Genomic DNA, 27,819 nt, shown 5'->3' on the forward strand with positions numbered 1-27,819 from the left:
GAGGCATCGTTTGCGGGAGGCTGGGTTTGGTAAAACAACGACCAAGGTTCACGTTGAAACAATACATATTGAATAAACCGATCACACTTGCTATACAGTTACATTTATCTTAAAATGACTGCGGCCGTTCCTATAGGCTAGTTTTGGCGGAGCGGTGTCGTCGTGGCTCGAGTGCTGAGCTATTCACCAGGCCACCTGAGGGGCCTGCATTGTCAGCTGAAGGAACCCAACAAAAGCCATTCTATCGGATTAAGCTGCAATGTCTATGCTCCCTACCTTCACCAACCAACACTGACCAGCATCGTCCAATAACCTCCACGACTGACACAGTGTGGGGAGGCCTTCATCCAGCAGTTGGATTGATACCGAGCTAAACAACGATTATATAAAGTTAGCTATTTTTAGTTATTTTGCTTCCTATTTTTTATATATATAAAGTCATCCGACGGAGCACACATTAAAGCATTAGCGGCGTACTGGTCAACCATATGGCGGTGTTTGTGGCTGATGAGCTCCGCGCTAAAAATACGATTTTGCCGTATCTGCGGAGAGACCACCAAGGAAGTATCGTGTGTGGTATCGTGTGCCATTGCGTGAGAGTCGGAGCACGTAATTGCCGGTTTGTTTGGATGAAAGAAATCCCACACGGAGGCTGTCCCTTATTACTATCAAGAGCAGGCAATTACAAATTGCGCTCCACTGGGCATTAATTCCAACGCCTGAAAGTTTTGAGAATCAAATAACTTCTTCATCCTCAAGGAATGCAAGTCGTCTAACAAGCGAGGCCCGCGTGGATTTGAAGCTTGCCGGTGAAGGTTTGGTGAAAAATAGGTGATGCGAGGTACTGACCTTTCAGAGACAAATATTTCTGAAAACAAGTATTCCTTGAAGGAGGCAGATATTCAAAGATAATTATTTTACATAGAGAACTGCTGGTTTGATCAAATCGGTTCAATTAAAAGACACGTAAACACACAAAAAAACAATCGGCCTTGGTTAATATTATTTTAAAGCCAAAAGCAAATCACTAGGTGCACCCGCTCTTGGAAGCAAGGCAGACTTGAGGCAGGTTGGTACTTGGATGGGTAAGGGGCCGTCCATAAATGACGTCAGGCGATTTTGGACGATTTTTGACCTCCCCCCCCCCTCAAATATGACGTCACAAAGCTCTGCCCCCCCCCCAAAAAAAATTCCATTTTGAAAATAAAACATGCTTTAAACATATTGTCATTGTAGTGCGTATTTAATGTGGCGCTGCACTCTGACGTTGTAGGAGAAAACATTTATTAAAAAGTCTATTTAATTAAGTAGAACGTGTTGTCTATATTTATTTAAAGTTGCGCATTTTGATGTGACGTCACATTTCTCAACCCCCTCCCCCCCCCCAGGTGCGTGACGTCATTTATGGACGGCCCCAAACGACCAGGCCTTGCCAGATGTTTAAAGCATGGTACTGCGAGGTGATTTGGAGATGGCAGTTGAGTAATGGATTCTTGAGTCTGTGTCTGACTTTCGTTACCACCTCCAATGTGGTGAGCCCTCTCTGGGTTTTCTGTTTTCCCTGCACATGCTGAACACATGTTAATTGAATTGGCCAAATAATCAAAATCTAGACCCCTCCTGAAAAAAAATAGAGTTGTTAAAACTTTCCTGGGTAAATAATAATTGGCATTATTCCCTCAAGTAATGTTCAGACCTATGAAAAGTCTATAAACTGTTTAATATACTGACACAAGCGAGGGCATACTGTACAGAAAAAAGTTAACATGTATTGTGATCAAAGAGTGGTCGCCTTTATTATTTTGTACATTTTTAGAACAATGCCGGTATCTGTCACAGTTTTATATTCTAATTATATTTCATCCTCAAGAAAGTTTAATTTAAAACAATATTTGCACATTTATAATTTTACTGTAAACTACTGAACGATCTACAACACCTTCTTGATATGTTTGACATATATATAATACAAGGTGAGGAAAACTATAGGGCTCATGGTATATCAGACATGTAAAACAAAGCACACATTGATCTTTTGAAGAAACAAAACTGAAACGTGAGTTGCTGCAGGTGTTTTTTTGGTTCGCAATCACGGGATGAAGTTTCAGGAATCGTAACAAGGGGTTTGTGCAAAGTGCTTCGAAATTACGTCTACCATTTTGTAACTTAAGAGCTATACAACGCACTACAATTTCATGCAAATATCATCCGTTTTATCACCTGTTTTAAGATGGAATAAATGATAATTAGTTTATTATGCTATAGGCCTGAACTAAGGCGGCATGGAAAAGAATGTGAGTAGGGAGTAATAATTTCAAAAAATCAGGGAGGTAAAGCGCCTTTATTACAACGAAACAAGAAAGTGCAAAGCTCCAACACGTGAACATTCAGCTAATATGGAATCTGATTCTGGTAGTACTGAATCATGTCGTACGTCTTACTCCTGTGAACACAGAAAGAAAGGGCGGTGATAAAAAACTGTCAAGATATCGCCTTGTAGAATGTAAGAAAACAAGTCTTTAAATTGTAAACTTTTTTAATGAATGTGAATTCAATTAAACAGTACGAAAATATGCAATTTTCAGGTGATTTCACAAAGGCATCTGGATCAACAGGCGTTCAAGGATGAGAACACGAACACACACGAGTGAAAGATAACTGGTACCTGTTGCTGAGGAAGCAGTTCTGGATGATTTTGATCATGTAGTTTGCTGCATCTCGCTCGCTCTGGTTTGGTGCGAATCGTTGTCTGTTTAGGGAATCAAATAATGGCACATGTGAACCAAAATTCGAAATGGGCATTACTTTTGCTTCAACACTGGCAAGAATTAATCTGCTCTTAATAATACGGTTAGGGCATCTTTACCTTCTGCAGGTAACCAAATTCTGCATGATTTTAATTGTGCTCAACAACCTTTTGAGAAGAACGTACGACATCTGTGGGTTATCTGCGGAACTTTATAACTGGAAATGTGGTGGATACTCCATCCTAAAACATATAAGGCATATTCATATTTGTTAAATGCTACAACGAACGTCAATGCTTCAGTGCAAAGCCATGTACTTGTACTTACTTAAGAAGCTTGATGGTCTGGCCTCTGAAACATGGCAGACCAGTATCAAGCATGAGGGCCACCAAAGAAATGACTGCATCCATGTATGGTCTGTTAATGAAAGAATATACAGAAATTTAAGTTTAAACCAACAGCAATCAATATTATAAATTTTGTAACACTAACATTAACATTATTTTAGCATGCTGCAATGTTTATTGCACGTAAAAATGGAGAAAAAACAGGATGAGAAACGTAATGCAATTGAAATCTGTTTACGGTTGAATATTTAGGCATTCATTGACTTCTCAGGAGTAATAAAAGGCCTGCTTGCATCAAAGAACATGCCCAAGTTAGAGGTACCACGTTGACTGGAAAAAATCTACACTATTAATTAAACAAGTAAGTGGGCTTGGATGGTCTATTGCACAAGGGCCTGCCAATTTAAATGTTCATTCCAATGATGCCAAGAAATGCTCGATTTTCAGTCTCACCCAATGTCAAATCCAAATATTCTTCAAAACATATTTTCTTTTTTTCCCATTTTAATTGCGATTGTACAATCGTTGTCATTGCCATGAGACAAAGTATCCGTTCGGATCTCTCGCAGAGCAGCGCAACCCTTTGTGTTTTAGCAGTGCTTCTCAACATTTTTGTAATTCCGCGGCGCACTTTCAAACTTGCTCCATCTTCGCGGCGCACTGCGTGCCCAACTGTGGGTGTTGGCACGAGGGGGTTGAGAGGGGTGGGGGCTGACACTGTAACCAATGGCGAGGGGAGGGGGCGGGAGGCCTGCGGTGGGGGTGGGATCGGCCACTGAAAGGCATGGAGAGTTTGATTGTCCTAGCTTGCGAAATGTGAGGTTCTTCGATAATTCTGAAAATAACACGGCACAACGGGCACACTGGTTGCGCAGCATCGTGTTATAGATTGGCCCACAGAAGTGTATGTCACAGGCATACCTCCCAAATGCCTTCTAGTTACCTCTGGACAATCAACTCACTGCACAATCCAGAACCCCAGTTCAATCAGCGCTTGGAACCTCTGAGCCACTCGGCCACCTCAAAACTAAACAACTCTCAAATAACGCAGCAACTTGTACCTGACGGCCAGGTATCCGCGGACACACATTTCCATGAACCACTTGAATGGGGTGGCCTCCATTTTGCCACCCATGATCATCACCATCTCGTCCGTGAGCTTGATGTCTGGCTCCCAGCCGAGATTTCCTCCCGGGGAGCTCTCAAACATGAACCCAAAATCTAATACACAAGCACAGACACAGATATGTTTTAAGTGTCATTTGTTTAACCAGGTAAGGACTCAAGAGACCGAAGCAGTCTGATCAACAGGATTGACTTGGGGCATTAATCTGCCAGTAGGGGGTGATGGTTGCTGTGTATAATCCTAATTGAGTAATTTGCAGGTAATTTTAGATTTGGCAGACTTGAACCCTGAATCCAGCACACAATGGCCTACTCTTGCGAATTACTTCAGAGAGATTCGACCTATGAAGTTGTGCAAAAAGCAGTGAACACAAGGCCATGTCACCATTCTAAAGGTAGAACATGCATCATACATGGACTCCTATTCTCTGGTTCTTTGGGTAAAGTCACGTAGATAGAAATACAATAAAATATAAACTCATGACGTTTCGATCGCAACACAGGTGGTCGTCATCAGATCTCAACACAGGCAGTCGTCATCAGATCACAACACAGGCGGTCGTCATCAGATCTCAACACAGGCGGTCGTCATCAGATCTCAACACAGGCGGTCGTCATCAGATCTCAACACAGGCGGTCGTCATCAGATCTCAACACAGGCGGTCGTCATCAGATCTCAACACAGGCGGTCGTCATCAGATCTCAACACAGGCGGTCGTCATCAGATCTCAACACAGGCGGTCGTCATCAGATCTCAACACAGGCGGTCGTCATCAGATCTCAACACAGGCGGTCGTCATCAGATCTCAACACAGGCGGTCGTCATCAGATCTCAACACAGGCGGTCGTCATCAGATCTCAACACAGGCGGTCGTCATCAGATCTCAACACAGGCGGTCGTCATCAGATCTCAACACAGGCGGTCGTCATCAGATCTCAACACAGGCGGTCGTCATCAGATCTCAACACAGGCGGTCGTCATCAGATCTCAACACAGGCGGTCGTCATCAGGCGCCTGATGACGACCGCTTGTGTTGTGCTTCGAAACGTCGTGAGTTTTTGGTTTTTCTTATTTTTAATTTAATTTAATTAATTTTATTATTTCTATCTACGTGACTTTTCCGAAGGAGCCAAAGAATGTGAATTCCTGCAGTCACGAAAGTTTAAGGGTGAAAATTCATACATGGACTGTTTGGGCAAATGCTGTTAGCAAGTATTTAGGCTGGTATGGTGCACGAGGGAGTGATGTGGCCAGTAAAAACACACAGGAATTAATTTAAGGTTGAGGTGACATTTGGGAGACTTTGGATAGATTCAGATACCACTTGCCAATGATGTTGTCCATGGCCAGCAAGTGAACCCAGATTAACTGGATTGTATACAACATTCCTGTGTCCCCTAGCACCCCAACACACATATACCACATGTGCAACGCAGGACATTACAACAACAGCAAAATCAGAAGTTGATTGCCTGCCATTTTATAGGTACATAATGGTTCAAAAGTAAGTGAACTGTTTAGTAACGCAATACGCAAAAATGCATTTTCGTGATAATGTACCACTCCATACCGATGTGAATGAGATGCCCCTGGCTGTCCAACATGATGTTTCCATTGTGGCGGTCTTTAATCTGAAGGAGGAAGAGAAGCAGGCTGTACGCTGCCATGCTGCGGATGAAATTGTAACGAGCCTGTGGAACAACAAACATGCAGCGTTAAACGGTTACAAATTTCACGACATACGCACCACAACAGTCTAGATAATACATACAGAGTCAATTTTAAAAAAAGTGATGAATGCTCATATTTAGCACGACAGAAATAATTTTATTCAAGCAGTGTTAATTAGTTCCAGCAACTCCAACTAGCACATGTGGCTACGTAAGATGAAAAATGGTAATTTAACGATAATCGAAACATCTCTTTTTGTCCCGAAAAATGCAGTCTACAGCATGGCCGCACACCATGTTGTAACACTGTAATGTCTTAAGAGTACTCTAAAAGTAGCGATAACCATTTTAGCTCTTTAGTATTACTTAAGGCTCTGAATAAAGGTCCAAAAGCAACTCAATACCACCCCCTGGTGTATCTAACTGGTATTGACAAAGACGAGAGGAAAACGATAAAATAAATATATGCACAAAATGTCTCATTCTGCAACCACCAGATTGGCCTGAATGATTGGTAAGGTACAAAACTATTCCTCAGTGCAATTACCATAATGGTATAATTAAGCGTGTACGAGTTAACTGATAATGACAATACACATTCAGAGATTATATATTTTAAAAAACTCAATCGTGTGTTGGTAGTGGAGGACTATTGGTGATGGCATGACTATATGTGTTCACCATTATAATAGCCTGGTGAAACAGATGTTTTGCCTATTTATTAATTGTACGAATATGAGAGAGATTGCTCACTTTTTGGAAGGCCTCCGTGGACTCGTCCCCGTACTGGTTTCGGAAGTACTCGTACATACCGATGTCTGTCTGACGACCCAGCTGGTCACGGGACTTGCAGTCTGGGATGCACTCTATGACACCACACTGAGGGGAAACACGGAACAGCCGTGAGCATCGCGGCACACCGTTGAACATTACCAATGGAGAGAAGGGAGTCAAATAAACCAAACACGTGAGATTATATTTTGTGTTTGATAAAGATACATTATACGCATGCTGTTTAGATAGCTAAGAAAGTTTAGGCCAGTGGTTCTTAACCTTTACTGCAGCCTGCACTGCTTTGGTTCTCAATCATAAAAAACAATTTATGTTACTTAATTTGTGTTTTTGATTATTTACCTTCTAAACAAATCTGGCCATGTCTCGCACCCCCAGAAAGGGCATCCTCGCACGCCAGGGGGTGCGTGCACCCCAGGTTAAGAACCACTGGTTTAGCCCAACATGTGTTTCATTGTAGTTAATAAACTCTTGCATTTTTAAGGAATGTAAATATTCCGGACTTTCTGTGAGTGCTCATGAATGTATTCAGTTACGCTTCAATGGTCCATGCTGCAGCTGAGCTATTAATCTCGAAACATTTTTTTTTACATAGCAAAAATGCCAAGAATCAAAGCCTGCTATCACTGACCCCAGGAGAAGTGGCCACCACTCGATATGGAAACACAAACAGATCCATCCCAACGAGCTGGAAAATATTCTTGAAGAGCCCAATGATCTGAAGGGCCAGCATGTCCTGTGTTACAAAGAAGAACGGCAATGACAAATGGATCAGCATAGGACTACGATAATTAACACGCTGTTTATTTCAGTAAAACAGCACTGCAAATGACACATTCAATCTGTATTGTAAGAAAAAGTGTTTAATTGCATAACACGTAGTGGTAACGATTGTTGAGGAATTGCATCACACACACACACACACCTGTCTGCAGTCATCTCCTACTTTGAAGATTGCTGCCTGCCAGTAAATGTCCTCATTAACCTTCCTCTTGTCATCACCAGTGCCGGATATCGACTCTCGCCGGCACATCAACCCTGGCATTTTTAAAAAGCGGAAGAGGAAACGCGTTTTAAAGAGAGTGAACGTATTTCATGGATACAAGTTCTGGTACTTGATCTTGAAGGAAGCCAACCATTAAGAATCTGTCAGTTGATTGCACTCCACTCCCCCTACCCCGCACCCCCCCCTCTCTATCTCTCCTCCCTGGCTCCTCTCTTACCTACATAGCCTCTTGTTACAGCAGCCCTCTTGCCCACTTCAGCAATTGTTTCTTGCTGTGGTTGTCCCACCTGATGACGGACGTCGTGATTTAATTTATTTTCTACCTACCACGTGACTTTACCGAAAGAACCAAAGAGTATGGATCCCTGCAGTCACGAAAACTCAAATCTAGATTGCAATACACAAGTTGGAAATGCAGCACAACAAACATTTTGCACTTCCTGTACCTTCTTTTTCGAGCTCTGAAACGCCGCATCGCTTGACTTTAAACTTGGCCAGGTACGGTGCTTTAGCCGCGCTGAAACGAGAAAAATGGTTGGTGGCAGATGAACACATCGTCCACCAAGCCATTCGTATCACGGTGTGAAATCATGAGCGAGTATCAGCAAGCCCGATGTACAGCAATCCCCGAATCCCCAGCCAATTCCAAACCGCTAGTGTCACTATTATATACAGTATATGTATATATTATGAATACCGGTAATTATGTACAGGTCTGTATATTTGACAATTCTGGACAAAAAGGGGGTTTGGTTCAATTGAAATGTAAAGTGTTAACTTATCCCCTATATATATGTTAAACATAAACGCAAAGCAAATATACCAGGACTCACCTTTGCATGGGCAACCCGGACTGGTAGTCAATATCCAGCACTATAGCTTCAGGGTTACTTGGAAGGTAGCAACCTGTCATTAAAGAACAAACATTCACTCATACACTTCTTCCAAATTTTGTCAAATGTGCAATATTAGGGTCATCAAACCGATTAGAAAGCTTAGGCCTTCTTTTAATTTCTACTCACACATTTCTGAATGTCAGCAAAGTAAGCGACGTTTTGTATTACCTGGTTCAAGGTTGATTTCAGACAATGCCTTCAAACATGCAGCTTTTCTCTCTGCACCCTTTGGATAGGGTCTGTAATGATATACAATTGTTTTGCTCATTGCTTTATCATGAAAGTATGAGGGCACCAACATTTTTAATACATTTTAATAACTAAATATAATTTTAAAAGTTTAATGATCTATTCCAGTTCGTAAAAACACATACAAGTGTATGTAATTAGGTTAAAAAACAATACCATAATAAACATTATTTTAAAAAGGTAACCAATTTCAGTTCAAGTCAAACAGCTTTCAGAATAATTTAAACCTGTAACATACACAGTATTCACTAAACTTTCATAGAGACTGATTCAGAGGCACGGGGAACCACAGACAAGCAGGAAGGCAGCCAAACGATGAGCCGGTGCCAACAATTGCCCAAGCTCTGCTTTATATCAAGGTATTATCGGCCACTTAAAGAGCATTTACATTTTGAAGGAGACTGGAGCACCCAGAGAAAACCCACGCCTGCGAGGGGGAAACACCTATCTCATACAGATAGCACAGGTGTAGCCCACATTTGTTCCGTATTGCCTTCTCTTGACAAACCAGGGTACGCCCACTGGAAGGGAGTTATCGCAACATTTGTGCGATCTACCAACTCAGTATTTGATTAAAGGTGTGTGCCACCACTGCCTGGGTGATATTCAGAGGTTTTCGATTTTTCTAGTGCTCTATACTGAAGTCCATTTTAGAACTCCACAGATTACGGAGCATACTTGATGGTGGCAGACACGTTGGTGATCTTGTTGAAGAAGTCGAACTCGCGCTGGTAAAACTCTTTCGCTGGACCGGACAACGCATTTGTGATCTCATCGACCAGGCTCTCCAAAGTTTCCCCAATCTCCACTGAAAACGGACACATGCACAACACATTCACCGTCATAAGATGGGATGAATGTACCATCAAACAAATCGTCATTTTATTGTCACCCTACGGAGCAATACATAACATAAAGAACACAAGGGACAGAACAACCATTTTTCCATCCATAATCAACATGTGAAGAAGCGGCAATCCAGAATAAAACAATGGCTCAGGAGAGACAATTCGAATGGGGGTGAACGGGTGCTGAAAACGAGAGAAAGTGTTTTCAAAAGATAAACTAATTAATGGACGAGACAAGGAAGGACTTAAGTCTGATATTATAAATGGCACAAACCATCTTTTGTGTGGCCTTCCTCATCTGAGAAGATGTTGGTCTTCATGTTCCATATGAACTGATGGGCGAGCAGTTGAGATTTTTTCGCAGCCCAGAGAATGTACTCTCTTACGTAGCCCATCTGTGAAGCACAGGTAGTTTGCACTTAAGAACCAACATTTGTATGCACGCTGTCAAAAATTCAGTGTCATTGTGAATATGAAATTAATTAGTACAAGAAACATGTTTTGTTACATTGGTAATAAAGAAGTCCTTTGGCAGAGAATATTCAGCTGTGCAACTCACCGTGTCATACCGAACTGCCTGGACAATCTGGGGAATGTAAAAGAGTATGGCATCCTGGAAAGAGACACACATTTGACACAAACGTTAGTGTTGCAAATCATGAAGCACGTCGTGAAGAAAAATAACCAAATTTGTAATTTGCTAACATAATGACACATTTCATTAACCAATAGAATAATGCACCAAATATGTAAACAACTGAAAGAATAACACAAACCTGCCAGCAGAGAGACGGTAGTTTTAAATAGATTGCTATGAATATTGAACACACAAACTGCAGCGTGGCCAATGCACAATTCCAATTGTGCCATTGGTGCCACGCCATGAAACAAACTAAACATTCAGAACTCTCGCTGAGCAGTGCAACACCTCGTGTTAGAGAAGTGTCTGCAGGAGGTTATATTACAGAACGACTGCTTACGCGCCCCAGGGGCGCTTTATTTTGCTACCGTGCCATGCTAGAGGATGTTACTTGCATGGCAGTGTCAGGCACGGCGTTTCCTAAACGAAGCGTCCAACCAAATGGAATAGAAATTTTCTGTTTGGTGAGCAGGCTGTGACCATTAACTCGCTATATTTGAAAACCCGGTTTAATCACAGGGGGCTGCCTGGACTCAAACACAGGATCGTAGGTACCGGCCAAGTGCTCTGACCTCCGACTCTCTCTCTCGAGGGCAACTCTCGGCAAATTCGCGCCGATCTCTTTTTGTGCCCGTCAGAAAGTGTGACATGCAAGAGAAACTGTGGATTACCGGCGGGAAGGAGCGCAGCACCCTCACGGCGTATTGCGCTGTGAGCGGATGCGGTGGGTAGAGGCGTGAGAAGTACGAAAGCGCCGTAGGGGGGTCGGTCGGGGCCCAGCACAGAATGTGGCTGAGCTCCGGAGCGTCGGCCTCTACCGTGTGTTCCGTGACCAAGAACTGAAACGATGACATGCCCATTCAACACAATCAAGTCACTGCGCCTGGATTAATAAGAGTAATTCCACATGTTAGTCCACGAAAACCTGAGTCTCAAGACTCTCTTTACCGCATTGGAATTTTTTTGGCAAATTATCTTCACGAGTGTTTTTGCACGTGAGAGGGAGGAAACCGGAACACCAAGAGAAAAATCCATGCACGGGTCATTTCAAAATCTATCTCTGTGCAGCGATCTTCTAGCCGCTTCACAGCCTAAGTCTACAACGCCTGCTATTCCCAGGCAGTCTCTCATCCAATCACTAACCAGGCTCCGTCCTAAGTCTACAACGCCTGTTATTCCCAGGCAGTCTCTCATCCAATCACTAACCAGGCTCCGTCCTAAGTCTACAACGCCTGCTATTCCCAGGCAGTCTCTCATCCAAGCACTAACCAGGCTCCGTCCTAAGTCTACAACGCCTGCTATTCCCAGGCAGTCTCTCATCCAAGCACTAACCAGGCTCCGTCCTAAGTCTACAACGCCTGCTATTCCCAGGCAGTCTCTCATCCAAGCACTAACCAGGCTCCGTCCTAAGTCTACAACGCCTGCTATTCCCAGGCAGTCTCTCATCCAAGCACTAACCAGGCTCCGTCCTAAGTCTACAACGCCTGCTATTCCCAGGCAGTCTCTCATCCAAGCACTAACCAGGCTCCGTCCTGGATATCTTTCACAATATAGTGATATTGGGTAATTCAGGGTGATTATGGTGCTTTTTTAACGAGGGATGAAGTGTAATCACAGAATTTATTTACCATACAAATGGGCTGACTTGTATATGTATAATCTAAATGTTTAAACATACTAATAGAGAATGTAGATACAGGTCGTTGAAGGAGGTCCCTGATTCCACCGATTCTTATTTGAAAGGTAAAACTGTAAAGGATTGTTACCTTGATTGCTTCAGGGATGTTGCTCACCGCTCCAGGATCTAACCGGACCAGACGAGTCACTTCCTTGGAAATGGCTTCTGAATTCCTGAATCTAAGTTCCAAACAAACAAATCGAAGTACTTATGAACATGAGGTTCATATCACTCCCTTTGCTCAGAGAGAAATGTGATGTATTTTTATGCACAGTAAAACCAACAAGTGAATTACGATTTACTGACTATCTGTATGCCTGTGATTATGTTTGTAACACTTGTTAAAGACAGTGTATTTGGAACTGGGGCGGAGTGGTGGCACAGTGGTTAGGGCACGATGAACCGCTGACCCAAATTTGATTCCCAGCAACACAGCTAACATCAATGGCAAGTGAGATCTGAAACCATGTTTGTCCTCGACCCCCTTCACGAACATGTACTGACAGCATAGATGAGTTTGGTAAAAACAACTCCCTTAACTGACAACAAGGCATGGACAGGTCTTCATCCAGCAGAGACAAAGGGCTGAACATTATTATTATTACATGTGATTAATGCATGGCAGTTGTACAAGTCTCTGACTCCATGTAATTCACTTTGTCAAATATTTTACTAGAGCCATTAAAGAAAATATCTGCTTATATAATAACAGACCAGACAGCTGTCTACAATATTAGTTTAATTAACTAAGATGTAGGCTAAGGACAATCACATTACTGAAGTGTTTTAAAATGTAATGTAAAGTGTTTTATACAGATGGGATACCCAGAGTCACTGTAATATTTTTTTTATCAGTGCTTATCTAGGTGAGAAACCATTTGCAAAACCAACCTGGTTGGCAGCTGGATGGCGAGATAAGGAGAGATGGTCCAAGCGAGGTTGACGTTGTCCCTCCACTGTTTCTCCGTCAGGTTGGTATACTTGGTGCGCCAAGCTGCCACGTTTTCCTCGCCGGCCGTATCGATGGCCATGTCAGGCGAAGACAGAGAATCGTACCATGTCATCAAGCGCTCAATCTCGCTCGCCTGCCAAAATGGGAGGAAAGAAAAAAACAGAGAACATAAAACAAGCTAAGTGTTCCATAAACCTCTCTTCCACTGCGCAACCAGACCACACTGGGGCCGTACTGAGCCAGCCCGATGCAGTTCAGGAAGCGCCGGGTTCTTATTCCACTGTGCTGACTATCATTGCATGCAATGAAAGCGTCATCATCCCAGCCCCGTGGACTTGCTTGTCCCCGAGCCAGATTCAGATTTCTTGTGAGGCCAGCGTATCTCACTTTGGTTTTGGCTTGGCACAGCAAATAGCTCATGGAAAACCACCCATACCGTACGGGCACTGCACTGGTAGGGCCCGGATGTGCAAGTGGAAAAGGTGTAGAAGTCTCCGTTTCATAATCATGTACAAAGCTATACACAAATGCTTCAGTTAACATATCAAGATTATACACATTCATACACTATGCATACATTTGACTAAAATAGCCTTGGAGAAAACAAAAACATAAGCACACTGGCATGATATAACTTTATTCGCCCAGTAACTTTTAAAAGCATTAAAGGGGATATCATGAACTTCTGCCTGCCTACGAGTGACCGCGTACCAGCAGAGACAAAAGCAGAGTTCGCCGTTTCATGTAGTACTTGTGCAGCTGGGTACCACGGTTGGTCTTTTTAGATGCACCTGTGAAATGAACATCCATGTAAATTATAGACCAAAATGTAATTACAATGGAAACGTAACATACAACTGGTGACGCAATGTTATGTTTTCAGACGCTTATGTTTTCAGACACACCTCCGATTAGCATGGTTGGCTACGTATGGTGCGAAATAAGTTAAACATACATACATACAGATATGTTCATTTGCTAATGACAACCACACAAACATATGAACCTGATTTTTTGGATAGAGTGGACATTCCGCTGGAGAGAGGCACTGTGTTGATCCAGCCCTGGTTGGCCGGCTGCCGAGAGCCCATGGCCACATCCAAATTGTTACGAGAATCTCCAACGTTCATGACGGTTAGATTGTTTGCGGAGAAGTCTTGTACGTCTGGAGAAGAAAAAACAAACCTTACACATCAAGACTTCACCACTATAATTTCCACAAAAAACCCATCGATCGTGTTGAATGATCATCATGACATTGCTATGCTCTTCAGGGCACTATTGACCGATATGGCAGAAAGGTGATCAATACCTGCGTAAAACCACAACAACACGATGAGAAAAATAACAGTGCTGTCTGTAACCACCATGCCAGCTGTTTTGCTTCGTGACTGCAGAGATAAGAAGAAGGTTAAACATGGAGCCATGCAGTTGTCAGCTTCTGAAGACAGTCTTATCATGCCTCCAACATGGCCAGCCCAAACCATGGCAGTTCACAGGGAACAGATGCTGTACTCTTTAATCAAATTCAATATCTTTGAGAGTTTCTAATAAGGCGGATTAAACTGAGTAAAATAAAGCATAACAATACGTTTGTGTTTATATATAAGTGTTCCAGGTCGGTGAGTTTTAAAGGCACATTGCAACACCTGTTACTAGTTTACTGAGCATAACAGGGTCAACGAAAATGTTTTATGGGATCAAAATTTTGATTAGGATAGGAATTTATATCAAATGTGTATTTAACAATATATAAATATATAACCTGGCCAGGATTACAGAACATGTGACGTCTTGAATCTTTAATTCACCGAGAATGGGATGCTCACAATGTGTGCATATCGAGGCAATGAAATCGCCAACTCATTTCCGAACTGGATAACGGATCGCAGTCAAAGATTTCCAGGACTCCACCCTGATCCTAACCACACCTGATCCTTGCTCACTACCAAGGCCAAATCATAAGAGACCACATCGTAGAACAGTGATGAATGCAAACTTACAAATAGCACAAAAGTAAAGAAAGTAATGGGGCATTAGAGCAGTGATGATCAGGCCAAGTCATGCTGGTTTCAATGGTTGGATGACGTTGCACTTCAAAGACTAAAACCTTCAGAGGAGTGGCTTTGCATGCTCTGAGGCCCAGAAGAGGTTGAAGAGACACAGGTTGGGCTGAAGAAGCAACAGCCTGAGTCTGAGCTTTCCCTGTGAACTGCATGGTCAGGTGGTGTCGGTCAGCATGGCAATCAACAGGAGAGAAACGCGCTAGGATTAGTTGCACTTTAGAGCTAGTTAGTAAAATTTGATGGACATCACTGCACTCTCGTGGAAGTATGAGCAAGGTACACGACAGCAAAACAATTAAAACAAACACAAAAGAAAGGATGAAATGCTTCAGCCTGAAAACATGAAAAATGTATCAATAATTAATTACATCAAGGTAAGTGTGAATTAACAATATATAAAGCAGCAAAAGATACACAGCTACATGGAAATTAATCCAATGCAGTTTGGTCAACAATCACTACCAGTGTGGCCTCATATAAATAACACTATTTCTATTTAAACATGATTTGTGCTCAGCTTACCTTGTCGGAAATCATTATTCTTGTACTTATTAATTTTTGATGAAAAATTAATCCAATTACACTCAGATTAATTCCTTCCAATCAGTCCTCGAGGCTTCATAGTTATCAATTATAGTTATGTAGATCCAACTCACCAGGTGGTACCAACTGGTTGGCATTCAAGTATTTCTTGTCAGAATACATAGCCATCCAGAACTTGACCATCACACTGATGTCCTCGCGTAGAGCCTTGGTGGTCTGTGTTGGGAACTTGGGTGCAACACTGAGCAGAACAAAACAAGATAAGTTGTACATAGTGGTATTCGACTATGAGATACATACTATGTAGAGCCGATTCGTTTAATATATTTTTCTTAAACGGATCAGCAATCAGTGTACTTGGTAAATACTACCCACCTTTACTTAGGATGCGAAGTGAAATAAAACACGTATGTTACAGCGATATCTACTGAAATGTGTTGTACTGTGTTGTATTGTGTTGCTATGTAAAATACAATTTCAATTGGGCTCGCATGCATGTCGTTTGATAATGAAACAAAATTAAAGCATGTCAGTTTTACCAATGTTAACCCATGGCAATGTATTTGCATTACTCATCAGAACCATCTGGACAAGTGTAAACAGGACCGGAAAGTGCTTTGCAACTGACCTGAAATAATCAAACGCTGTGGAGTAGACCTTCTCCCGTAGTACGTTCCTGCCAGTGGTGCTGGTCAACACATCCGCATGCAGCATTGACAGGCCCAGAGAGAGAAGCCTACAAAAGATAGCCACAAATGCACACACTTAGTCATTAACCATGAAGGTAATACGTAAAAACAAATTGTACAAGAGCTTCACATGACAGCGTCAGACAAACAATACCATGCCGTTGATGAGGAACATGACTAGTTCAAACTTTGAATATTATAATAATTATCCTACTGTAAAGCGTCAAAATTGCCACCTGAATGAATTTTTATTTTACAACTGACCCAGAAAATCAAGACAAAGTAATCTAGTGCTGCTGTGGAATATTTCAGTACTTTGATAACAATCATCATCTTCACCATCAGCCATGATAAATCCATTGCCATCTCTTACGATGGAGAAGCCCTGTGAGCCATGCGGCTCTCGAATCAGGTGCAACCGCAACAAACAAAAACATGAATAAAGAACATCTTAAAGTGACTACGTGCAACAGAAAAATCCAGGAAAAAACACCGTATATCAACACTGTGGGCAAAAATCCCAGTGGGATGCAAGTCAAACAATAACAACCATAAGACAATTCAGAATAAAGTTATCAGGCTAACTGTGTACTTCAACAAACAAACATGGCTAAACCATACGTTTTTGAAATCACCAAAATAAAGCTATTTAAACAATGTAACAGTGATCATAGGAACTGTGATTCAAATTTAAAACAATAAACGATATACATAATATGTACGACCAAACTTTGCAGCCATAGCTGGCAGCATGAGTCACTCCATAACAGCAGGAGTATCCGCAGGAGTATAGAAAATTTTCAATGCACCTTTAAAGATCAGCACACTATAATAAAAACTCAAGATCATACTTTGCAGCAGTCATCCGTAGTGATGCATTTGATTTCGGTACACTCTGCATAGCAGTGGCAGCTAGGGGTGTACAGCTCCTCAAAAGCAGTTTTGAGGGAAGTTGCAGTTAATTGGCGATAGCATTCCATACCCTGAGGGCATCAATAGCAAAGGCTCTTCCTCCAGTATTTGTACGGAATTAAGGAATGTGAAGCTGGTAAATGAACGAAGACCTTAGGTCACATTTGTTATTCGAAACAGTGAAGAGATCCAGCAGGTAGTCTGCTGATTTTTTTTGTAAGTACATCGTGAATAAATAAGATCTGATGCACAAGCCGTCGATTATGAAGAGATGTTAAGTTTGACCCAATGTAGAGATCACAGTGGTGGGTCCTATATGGGCAGTTCAATGCAAATCTTAAGGCCGAATGATAAATTGAGTCAAGCTTCTTCAGTACAATACTGGGGGTTGATTTATATACAATGTCACAGTATTTTTCGATTTAAAGCTTTCTTGACTGCAGGGATTCATATTCTTGGTTCTTTCGGTAAAGTCACGTAGAATGAAAATAATAAAATAATAAAAATTAAACAATTCAATTATCACGACGTTTCGATTGCAACACAAGCAATCATCATCAGGTGTGAAACCCACAGCAAGAAATTTGAAAAAAGTGGCGTTTTCTTAACGGTAGCACCACGGACAGCAACTAGCGGTTGTTCAGACGGACGAGTCCATCTATGCTCGGAACGGAGGAGGGGGGGGGGAGAGAGAGGAAGAATTGAATGCGGTCTGAAAGTCACCGTAAGCGTGAACACAATCAATTAAGACCCGAAATGGTTTATCACATCCTTCCAATGATTGCTAAGCCAGAATCCATCTTCTCGGTTGAAATTGCCATGCATTAACTCGGGTGTCCTCAAGTGCAACTGACGTGTTTAAGGTAATTAAATGAAAACTGACTTGAAGCGCGGGCCGATGGCAGCCACGTGTCGGTTGATACCACTGTCGGGCCCTCCCACGGTGAGAGACAGGGAGCGCTGCAGGACACTGGAGAAGATCTCCACCTGGTCGGCGCTGCAGTACTTTGCGATCTCAAACCGCTGCACCAGAAACTGCGAGAGATAAAAACAACGCAATGACACAAATAAGCGTAAATCAACAAGCGGGTTCAAAATATGTACATGACGGGTCAACGCATCATAACAGAAAAGCTCGTGGACGCCGGAAATCAAAGGGCGTCAATGACTCAGCAATTTTCACTGTGTGTACAAATAGCTCTTGGCCCTATACAGGAAACCACCAGTTCAGAAGAACTGCATTTTGGTAATTTTGTCATCGGTAGATCACCATCGATAAATTGAGAAAATGCTATCAACCATCAGGCATTAATGACTGTATTATACTGATGATTCCTAATAAAGGATGAGACCGGTCTAAAGCTGTGCCTGTGTCTCACTGCTGCCTGTTGGTTGTATTTATTACATTATTTAGACTAAAGCAGCTCTTCCTTATTCACGATTTTAAATAATCATTAAAACGTAATTTATCTAAATACCATAAATACTGTGTGATCATATTTTGATTTAAAGCTTTCGTGACTGCAGTAATTCATATTCTTAGTTTTTTCGGTAAAGTCACGTTGAAGCGAAACAACAAAATAATAAAATATATATAAAACAATGAAAAATTATCACGACGTTTCGACCATAACTCAAACGGTCGTCGACCGTTTGAGTTATGGTCGAAACGTCGTGAGAATTTCTCTTCAACGTGACTTTATAGAAACAACAAAGTAATAATATATATATAAAACAATGAAAAATTATCACGACGTTTCGACCATAACTCAAACGGTCGTCGACCGTTTGAGTTATGGTCGAAACGTCGTGATAATTTGTTTTATATATATTTTATTATTTTGTTGTTTCTCTTCAACGTGACTTTACCGAAAAAACTAAGAATATACTGTGTGATCATGTTTAGAAAATATGGAAGTAAAGATGACGTAAAAGCTGATGATTATTTGATGATATATTACAATGACATTATATCACTGTCATACCCATGGGTTATGGGCACCAAGCTCTTAATGGAAATTATGATATACATGCTTTGTGATACTTTTTACAGTGAAAGGCAATCTATAAAGGCTGTTGCCCTTGTGTGCATGTGTATGAATCACTGTTTATCCACGTGTCTGTGATGTCCTTCACTTGCTGCTCTGTTACGTGTCATTGTTTAGTTTTCTTTTTTATCCGACTATATTTTTCTCAACTGTGGTTTGTAACGGGCATTCAGATTCCGTGGCATTCACACACTGAATGCAAATACTTCGTGATGAATAACAGAAAGTGATAACCAATTTAATTGGAGTTCAATTAAAAGAGACTGATTTGTTACTGGAACAGTCATGTCTAAATGTTGTAAGGTGTCCAAGCCTGTTGCCAAAACTAATCAAGATAAGCGAGTCTGAGATCAGCATGTTGTGCTTCTGTAACACCCCAGAACCACACTTTATCAAATATCCGATGCCACGCCTACATCTTGTTTCGATACACCGAGAGATAGCAAAGATGCATAAGAATAATTGACACCTCAATCCACAGCTGGTGTGGGGTGATGGAAGGAGGGCATGGGCATGGCTGGCTCTCCTCCGAGGCAGCCAGAGGGTCTGCCTCCTTTTGGTCAGGGGAGAAAAGTCCCATACGCTTCTCCACCGTCATCTGCCAAGCACCCACGACCTCCCGCAAGAACTGCGCAGCAACACAGGGAGAGAGACTCAGGTAAAAATAGCAGAGCCGACGAGCTATTTGCTGAAAGAGACAACAGTACGTTGCAATGACAAGTTGACGGCATGTAAATGTTTGTTTTTACACATTGCACCGTAGTAACTAATATGAAGGTTAATAGGTTACTCTGAACTTTTTCTTTCATTTCTTGAAGAAAAATGTATTGGACAGTAATGAGGATTATATGTCTGGTCCACTGAGAACAATTCATGTACCAATCAAGCATTAAAAAAATACATATATTAATTTCACTTAGGAGTATATATTTTATAACGTCTCATGGGTCGCAAGGACGGTAAATCCATCAACAGTCCATTGGTGCATGGTCAAATTGGTCATACCCTTAACAACTCACAGCTATCTAGTTGCCCTAAATAAAGAATCCTTGCATCTCATACAGCATGGGAAAACACACACTTTCTGTTTTGCAACGAGACACACCCTGGTTTCCTGGCATGGCTTCGCGGCAAGCAGCCACTCCCAGCAGGCAATGGCTGCCTCCATGCCAGCATCAGTGAACATCTCTTGTGGCGCCCAGCTGAGATGATGGAGCAGCTGCAAATCACACTCTGAGATAAAAAAGCATGACACATTATAGAGCCTCACTCAAGTCCTACTCGTATGCTTTGACAAGTTTTATTTCAGGCTTGCTTAACCCCCCCCCCCAATCACTGCACATGTATAAATTATTTGAATTGCAGTTGTTACTTTTACACAAGTGTAGCCTATGGCCAAATTAGCCAGAATGTGCCCATTCTCATCAGATCTTGGAAGCTAACCCGGGTTGAGTCTGGAGAGTGTTTGGAATGATAACAATCCGTGAATGCCAGGTTGTCATAGGCTGTAGCGAGGTTGTACTACGTTCTGGGCAACAGAGGACAGTGCAGCAACATGCAGTGATGAACTGTAATAAGTTCCAAAGTCGATGCTCTCCGACTTTACCAATCCACACTGACCAGTGTGATGACTTAGCGTAGTAAAGCAATGTTGACCATAATGCACAAAACAGGGTGTTATAGGCGCTGGGGCTATTTAATGGGCAGCAGATGGTAATTAGTTGAATCGCAAAGGGTGTGAATGCTTACACATATAATTTCCATATTCATACTTTGGTCATCTGTAAATGTATTAAATGCCTAAAACTACGTGGAATAAAATAGCTCACGATTAAATTCGTTTGTATCGTGCACAAATGACAAATGAAAAGTGCACGTAGCACAGAGACCACGCCGGTTACCCTTGCTGTTGATGAGCAGAGCGGCGAGTTTGAACATTCCCTGCGTGTAAGCCTCTGGGTTTCTGGAGCTCAGGGCATCATTGAGTTGCTTAACGAGCAGGCGATTGAGGTCGCCTTGACTCCCCATGATGGTGTACATCTCCATCATCCCCGAAACCTACCAACCCAAAAGAAAGGAACATATACAGATGCAGCACTGGATTTTCCCAGTAGGGATGTGTGTGTTGAGATTTAGGCAAATAGGGGCATTTCTTTTTTTTAATGCCGACTTGAGTGCTGTGCTAAACTCTGAATTGGACAATTTTATATGCCCGGAAATCATGGCCACAAAATATCAAAATATTGGGTAGTTAAGGAAATTATCAATGTCCACTGAGACTAGAATTCTTATGTTATCCATAATGTATTACTAAAAGGCTTCTGTCTAAGCCATTAAATAAATAACTGATCATAAATGTAACAAAGAAGTATCATGCAAAAATTAATGTAAAAAAAGCACCTTCAAAATATATGATTCATAGAAACAATAGGGTTATTTATAAATATCACTCAGAAGCATAACTCATATCAATCAACAAAATGATTGACAGGTTAGAGTGATGATATATGTTTTGTTGCTATCTTTCCTTAATGCGGCAAATTGGTTTAAGTGTATCAATTATGCACAGCATTTTCAATCCGTGCCTTACCTCCCCTGCATATCTGTTGCGGAGATTGAGCGATGCCATGAAACTGGAGTAATCCTTCTTCACACAGCCCGGCCGGTCATGCAATAAGTTGCTCTGCATTAACAAAATAAGTTTGAGATTATCAATGAACGACCGAGTAAGAAATGGGAAAACACATGCCGGATTTTGTTTAACCTTAGGGATATCGAAGGTTGTTAGAAATGTACATAATTTGAATAATTACGACCAAAACCATAAACATAAAAAGCATGAAGTAAACCCCAGATAAAGAAGTAAAATTCTAATTAGGGTGAGAAAGTTGGCTCATTTTCCGTCACCTGACCTGTGTGCAAAATTCAGCTGAGCCGATGTGCAATTTGCAAGCAAAAAGGCCATATATCAAAACAAACAAACCTGAGGCAACAGAGACGAAGTTGACTAAAATGCAGCAAAGTATGCAGCGTGGCGGAAAAAGGGAGGGGATATGGTCAGAAAAAAGCCAACGCATATGGGTCAGTGCAGCATGCAATGAGCTATTTCATGTTACAGGGAGCCAAAATGTTGATCGTGCAATTTCATTACATTTTACCAAATCCCTCAAAAAATGTTTTTTTTTGTAAAAGGCTCCCTAACATTCTTAGTTTCCCATTGGTATGTTAAGATTAGCTACTGTCCACCATAGCTGTTGTGACTTGACAAATGATAAGACGGGAGTTGAATAATTCTCGTTAAAAGAATGTGTAAATTAGGCACGCAATGATGCAACAACTAATAGTTTAATGTTGATCTTCATGCTCATGATACGTGCATCGAATCATGTCTGTAAGAACCGATTAATGACATTTTATACAAACGATATGTAAATGTTATGTCACATGGCGGTTAAAGTGAGGGAAATGAGATGGAACAAATGAGACAGAACAAAGGAGAAAAAATACAAACGAATTCGTTAAAAACAAGACAACAGTTTAATGAAAAAAAATCAAATCAAATCGTGACCCCGGCATTGTGACCATTCATCAAATCGCTGATGGGAGATAGGAACAACTGTGACGGGGATAGTGTGAATATTTTCAACGAGACGTTGCATACTCACTCCGAGGCTGGCATTTTGACGATTGAAGCCGGCAAACTGCAGAATGCTTTCGATTGCCATTGCCAGGCCAGTGTGCTGTGTGAGTCCTGCAGCCCAATTCTGATGCTTGTTCAAATATTCCTGAAAATTTTGAACAAAAAATATATTTTAGGAATCATACAGCAAAAACGACATCGAAAGATTACTTACAATGGCGTACAATCAACATGGCATTTTTTTTCCCCCTTCTAACTATATATGTGACAATAGTATTTGAAATTACGTTCAAAACGTATTTGTAGACAAATATTTCAAAATGAAATGGCAGGGTGGGATTAGAAGATTGTAACGACAGCAATGGATGCAGTCGGTGGCAAGAGATCGCTAAGAGTTGAAGATATTGATGGAGGCCTTGCCCCAGCAGTGGAATGTTAACCATTAAGAAATAAACAAAGAGACGTATTCGTCAGGTCAGCTTACGTACTTCACACATTGCAATGTTTAAAATACAAGTCTCTCTTGAGGCCGGGAGTTAAAGTCAACATCACAAGGATATTGGTTATGATGCACACCTGCAGATGGGATTTGGTCACTGAAGGAGCCCACTTCATGGCTTCTTGCAAAATGCCAGCGCATCGAGCAGCAAAGTCACGCACAATGCTCTGAAAACACAAGATCCTTTAGGTTTATTTCAATTCGCGTTGTATGTGGCTGAATAACTTCGTAAATAATGCATGTATTGCCTTAGCAGATAGGGAATCAAGTTGCCATTAAAAAATTTACGTTTATAATGCAGGAGACTATTTCTAAATTTTGATTTAAAGCTTTCGTGACTGCAGGGATTCATATTCTTTGTTCTTTCGGTAATGTCACGTAGAAGGGACACAATATATATATTTTTTTATTTTATTGTTTCCCTTCTACGTGACTTTACCGAAAGAACCAAGACTATTTATAATCATGCTTGAAATCACCGACATTCTCGCTCAGAGTGAATGCATCTTTCAATCACCTGGGAATTTCACGAAAAAAATAGAAAAGGGCACGTGTTAATTTATCTTCCATTATTGTCACTTTTCATAACAACATCCGAAGTGTCACTTTCAACATGTTTCATTTTATCTCATACAATGAAACAAACTATTCATTACCTCTCTGGCTTCAAAGGTGTCAGGAACTGTGATGATGTATGGCGTGTCAGGAATGGAGTAATTGGGCTTGTCTTTGTGAAGATCCTGTGAAAGTACACCACACAACATATAGTTTGCCCTTTAATTAGCGGTCTATATAGAGATACATAAATCATGTAACTATTAAAATTATAGCACAGCTATCCATCTGATTAGTAAAGTAATTCTTAACTTTACTAAATAATTGTTTGAATCCTTAGATGTTTTATTACTAAAATATTTCACCTGGAAAATCCCTTGAGATGGAACGCCTAATTTTCAATCGTGTCCATGTTGACAAATGACACGTAATGACATTTTAAACTATCACTTATTCAGTTCTGTTCCCACGTGTCTTGCTGGATGAGAGGTAATGGGCGTGCTTGATGATCTCATTGGCATCATAAGCTGTGTCACACAGGGAGTGGCTTAGCTAATATTGGGATTCCCACCTTCGGGAGGTAGGATGTGGAGTAGGCAACTATTTTGAGGTCCGAGTGAACAACAACAACAACAAAATATTCTATGACAATTTTGAGTCGATTAATCAAATTAATCAACTAATTGTAACGGGTCAAATTAAAATGCAGGTTTTAGTGTCTAGCCATGGAGGAAATACCCAAATGCCCTTCCTCACATCCACGTAAAGACTATACAAATTCAAGTGTAATTAAATAAACACCTGTTATAAAGTTTAGTCATCTGATTTTATTTATGCAATTGGAATTCATACCGCACTCAGAGAGAGGGAGAGAGTCTGCAGAATGTCCAGCATGGTCTTCAGCACAGTTCCGCTCCACAGCATATGTGGGAACCTGAAACGTCATAATTTGTTTTCAATGTGCAATAATTGCAAGCAGTACATTTAATTTAAAATCCAACTTCAATTGCTGTGGCTGCGATAATTGATATCATGATGATTGCATGATGTTCATATTACGACGCTTATCTCATGTTGATGTTTTAAATGCTGTATGCTGCAGGAATATGTGATACTGACTTATCCACCAGCCCAGAAAGGTACTTGTCCGATACTCTCCGAATGCGTTTGTGGATGTGGTTAAAGTTGACCAAGAGAAACTGTGCATGTCGTTCCAACTCTTGCTCATTTTCCTTGGTCTTCGGCTTTAAACATGCACAAACAGATAGGCACAGACAAACAAATACAAAGACCACCCTTAAAGTCAGATGCAAGACTCTTGGGGAAAGTCTTGCTAGTGACCACCTACGAAGGTCAACATGACACACAAGGGGGTGATGTGGCCAGAACCACATCTGGCTGGCTTTGTCTCCCCAGTGGAGACAAAGATACATTGCACCAAGTACTCATTTGAGGCTGGGTCGATATAGGGGAGGCCTAAGACCGGCTCATATTTCATCACTGATGTTGACCATGAGTGGGAATTGAACGCGGGTCGCCAGGTTTGTACCGCAGCGCACTAACCACTACAGGTCCCCAATCACACAAACACACACAAATATATACTTGAACGTCTGGCAATTTTTTTTATGTTAAAAGTGCTTAATTGTACGAACAATTTCAAACGTACCTTCTCAGCCATAACATGCAAGAATACGTAAAAAACTCGGTCTGCTACAGCCGCCACACACTGCATCATCCCTGAAGAACAGATAATGAAATTGTTAACCACGTACTCTTGAACAATGCATCCACAAGATGGCACTATGAGTATGTTATCAAAATGCTTCACCTCATCATTAAGCAATATTTTAATTCAAGTAAAGGTCTGGGAGCAAACATTACACTGAAGTAGATAACTGGTAAATAAGGTGAATGTTACATAAAATTAGACTGTTCATAATAAAGTGTTCTGCATATACCACTTGCCTGCCTTATCCTTTTGGATGGCTCTGTCCTCCAGATAAAGGAACATCACTTGAAACCTATCCTGGTCCACTGAATGTGACACCCTGTAATTACATAAAAAAATATATATTAAAAGAGACATGATTTCATTCTTATCGTTGTAATTACATTGTCTGACAACGGGACAGTGGAATGTTCTGAAATATTCAATTTAATTAAGACCATATGAAGAGAAGTTTCATGCTGCTTTGAAAATTAGAAAATGTGGACGGAGCAAGATAAGTGGTGAGTAGTGACATTGTATAAATGCATATACAATACACTGTCTCTACGAGGACAAATAATTCAAAGGGGGATGAACACAATCTAATTTTCAAGGGTGTCCATGGTGTCAATGACATGTAAATTACATGTATACACGCATTTAAAACTATAACTTATTCAATTATGTTCCCACGTGTGGCTGGACGAGAGGTAATAGTGTGTGTGGGAGGGGGGGGTGTGCTTGATGACATCATTGGCAGCATCAGCTGTGTCACACAGGGCGTTGGCTAGTATGCCAACTAGAAGTTACATGTCGAACCACATCAACATTTATATATGTCCCATATGCCCCATATTTTATTTTATGCTTGTGAAACATGTTTTTTTCTCACCACACTGAAGTCACAGACTTTAGGGGCCATCCATTTAGTTACGTACGCAAAAATCTGTCAAAACTTGACCTCTCCCTGTACGCACGCGTACTTTTTATAACCCCCCCCCCCCACCCGTACCTGCGTACGAACGCTTGACGCACCCCCTCCCCCGAATCCTATAGAACGGCCGATAATTAATCCACGCAGAAACGATCAAGGATTAATCATATTGACGTGTTTAAGCAAAGATAGTCCACCGCCGGACTATCTAACTAATTTGAAGGCCAATGTAGACACATTTTTATCGAGGTTTAACCCCCCCCCCCCCCATTCCCTATGCGTACCTATATTGTCAGTAGACCCCCCCATACGCAAGCGTACGTATTTGGGTTAACCACCCCTCCCCCCTCCATGCACACGTACTAAATGGATGGCCCCTTATCACAGTGCAGTCGCAACGGCAGATTGAACCAAACTGGCTTCACCTCTTGAACAGCATAAACAGCTGTCCCAAGCAAACATCAACAATTACCCAGCAAGTGTGCTGGACTGTGGCAGTTAAGCGAGTGTGAAGGTCTTAAAATGTTCTAATGTCCACACATTATACAATGTCATCTTTGTCATATGACGAGAAAGAAAGGCAAGAGGACCATGGTGTTTGCATAATGTAGAAGTGCCTCGTGATTTTTTGTGTGTTGCGTGAAAGTTTAACTTACCGCATGTTCTCAAGGCGGTAAACAGACAGCAGGTAGGTGGACATGGCAAAATCCAGCTTATTGATGAGCGCAATTACTTCCTGAATTGGATCCAAAAGGTTTGCGTTGCTCATCCGCAGCTCAGTCAGTTCCGCCTAGAAGTACACAGGCAACATATAGCTAGGTATAATAAAAATGTGGGCAATAGAGGTAATTGGAGGTGCAATGAATCGCCCCTTTCATGATTCATAAAATTTTCACAATTCCGGGTAGTGATTTCATTCCAGTGCAGATAATTTTCTTCAACACTTTAGTGATTTTAAATAGTTCTTCGGGGTGGAAGGTCAACGAAACAATCACAGACATCAACAAATGGGAAACATTAATTTCCGACAAATGCCATTTGATGAACAAATTATGAGGTGTTAAGAAACGATATTAATCGGCGAATTGATGCATCGATAAACCGCTATAGGCAATGCAAGTTTATTTTGCAACTAAATCAATCAATATCAGTTGTTTACAAATTAAAACAGAGAGAAATACATCTGAACAATAAATCTCCGAAATGGCTCTATGTTACGTGCTGTAGGTGAAACTACGAGTGGCCAGCAGGAGACATAGCACTCCCAAGCT

General features: G+C 41.3%; 1 protein-coding gene across 4 annotated transcripts in view; it reads right to left on the minus strand.

Moving 5' to 3' along the window:
* Positions 1 to 1,771: 1,771 nt before the first annotated feature.
* PI4KA (phosphatidylinositol 4-kinase alpha) overlaps positions 1,772 to 27,819 on the minus strand; it is a 72,561-nt gene continuing 46,513 nt past the window's right edge. For 2 of the 4 annotated variants that reach the window (XM_032947060.2, XM_032947059.2), the window contains exons 23-57: positions 27,205 to 27,338; positions 25,872 to 25,954; positions 25,573 to 25,643; positions 25,023 to 25,147; positions 24,756 to 24,837; positions 24,005 to 24,088; positions 23,426 to 23,515; positions 22,875 to 22,994; positions 22,193 to 22,216; positions 21,800 to 21,892; positions 21,111 to 21,267; positions 20,315 to 20,442; positions 19,679 to 19,837; positions 18,045 to 18,196; positions 16,189 to 16,296; positions 15,674 to 15,801; positions 13,958 to 14,116; positions 13,663 to 13,742; positions 12,891 to 13,084; positions 12,088 to 12,178; positions 10,993 to 11,160; positions 10,241 to 10,294; positions 9,956 to 10,076; positions 9,512 to 9,641; positions 8,753 to 8,823; positions 8,522 to 8,594; positions 8,135 to 8,205; positions 7,608 to 7,720; positions 7,314 to 7,418; positions 6,644 to 6,769; positions 5,791 to 5,911; positions 4,156 to 4,315; positions 3,075 to 3,164; positions 2,666 to 2,749; positions 1,772 to 2,443 (exon numbers count right to left, since the gene is read on the minus strand). In XM_032947060.2, the coding sequence (XP_032802951.1) occupies positions 2,392 to 2,443; positions 2,666 to 2,749; positions 3,075 to 3,164; positions 4,156 to 4,315; positions 5,791 to 5,911; positions 6,644 to 6,769; positions 7,314 to 7,418; positions 7,608 to 7,720; positions 8,135 to 8,205; positions 8,522 to 8,594; positions 8,753 to 8,823; positions 9,512 to 9,641; positions 9,956 to 10,076; positions 10,241 to 10,294; positions 10,993 to 11,160; positions 12,088 to 12,178; positions 12,891 to 13,084; positions 13,663 to 13,742; positions 13,958 to 14,116; positions 15,674 to 15,801; positions 16,189 to 16,296; positions 18,045 to 18,196; positions 19,679 to 19,837; positions 20,315 to 20,442; positions 21,111 to 21,267; positions 21,800 to 21,892; positions 22,193 to 22,216; positions 22,875 to 22,994; positions 23,426 to 23,515; positions 24,005 to 24,088; positions 24,756 to 24,837; positions 25,023 to 25,147; positions 25,573 to 25,643; positions 25,872 to 25,954; positions 27,205 to 27,338 (3,801 nt within the window). In that variant the 3' untranslated portion in view covers positions 1,772 to 2,391. The remainder of the gene's footprint in view (positions 2,444 to 2,665; positions 2,750 to 3,074; positions 3,165 to 4,155; positions 4,316 to 5,790; positions 5,912 to 6,643; positions 6,770 to 7,313; positions 7,419 to 7,607; positions 7,721 to 8,134; positions 8,206 to 8,521; positions 8,595 to 8,752; positions 8,824 to 9,511; positions 9,642 to 9,955; positions 10,077 to 10,240; positions 10,295 to 10,992; positions 11,161 to 12,087; positions 12,179 to 12,890; positions 13,085 to 13,662; positions 13,743 to 13,957; positions 14,117 to 15,673; positions 15,802 to 16,188; positions 16,297 to 18,044; positions 18,197 to 19,678; positions 19,838 to 20,314; positions 20,443 to 21,110; positions 21,268 to 21,799; positions 21,893 to 22,192; positions 22,217 to 22,874; positions 22,995 to 23,425; positions 23,516 to 24,004; positions 24,089 to 24,755; positions 24,838 to 25,022; positions 25,148 to 25,572; positions 25,644 to 25,871; positions 25,955 to 27,204; positions 27,339 to 27,819) is intronic. The other 2 variants (XM_032947062.2, XM_032947061.2) reach the window with 1 other exon arrangement.

The sequence above is a fragment of the Petromyzon marinus genome, chromosome 5, assembly GCF_048934315.1.
Source record: "Petromyzon marinus isolate PM22_M1 ecotype Great Lakes invasive population chromosome 5, UKy_Petmar_22M1.pri1.0, whole genome shotgun sequence".
In the NCBI taxonomy this organism is placed as follows: Eukaryota; Metazoa; Chordata; class Hyperoartia; order Petromyzontiformes; family Petromyzontidae; genus Petromyzon; species Petromyzon marinus.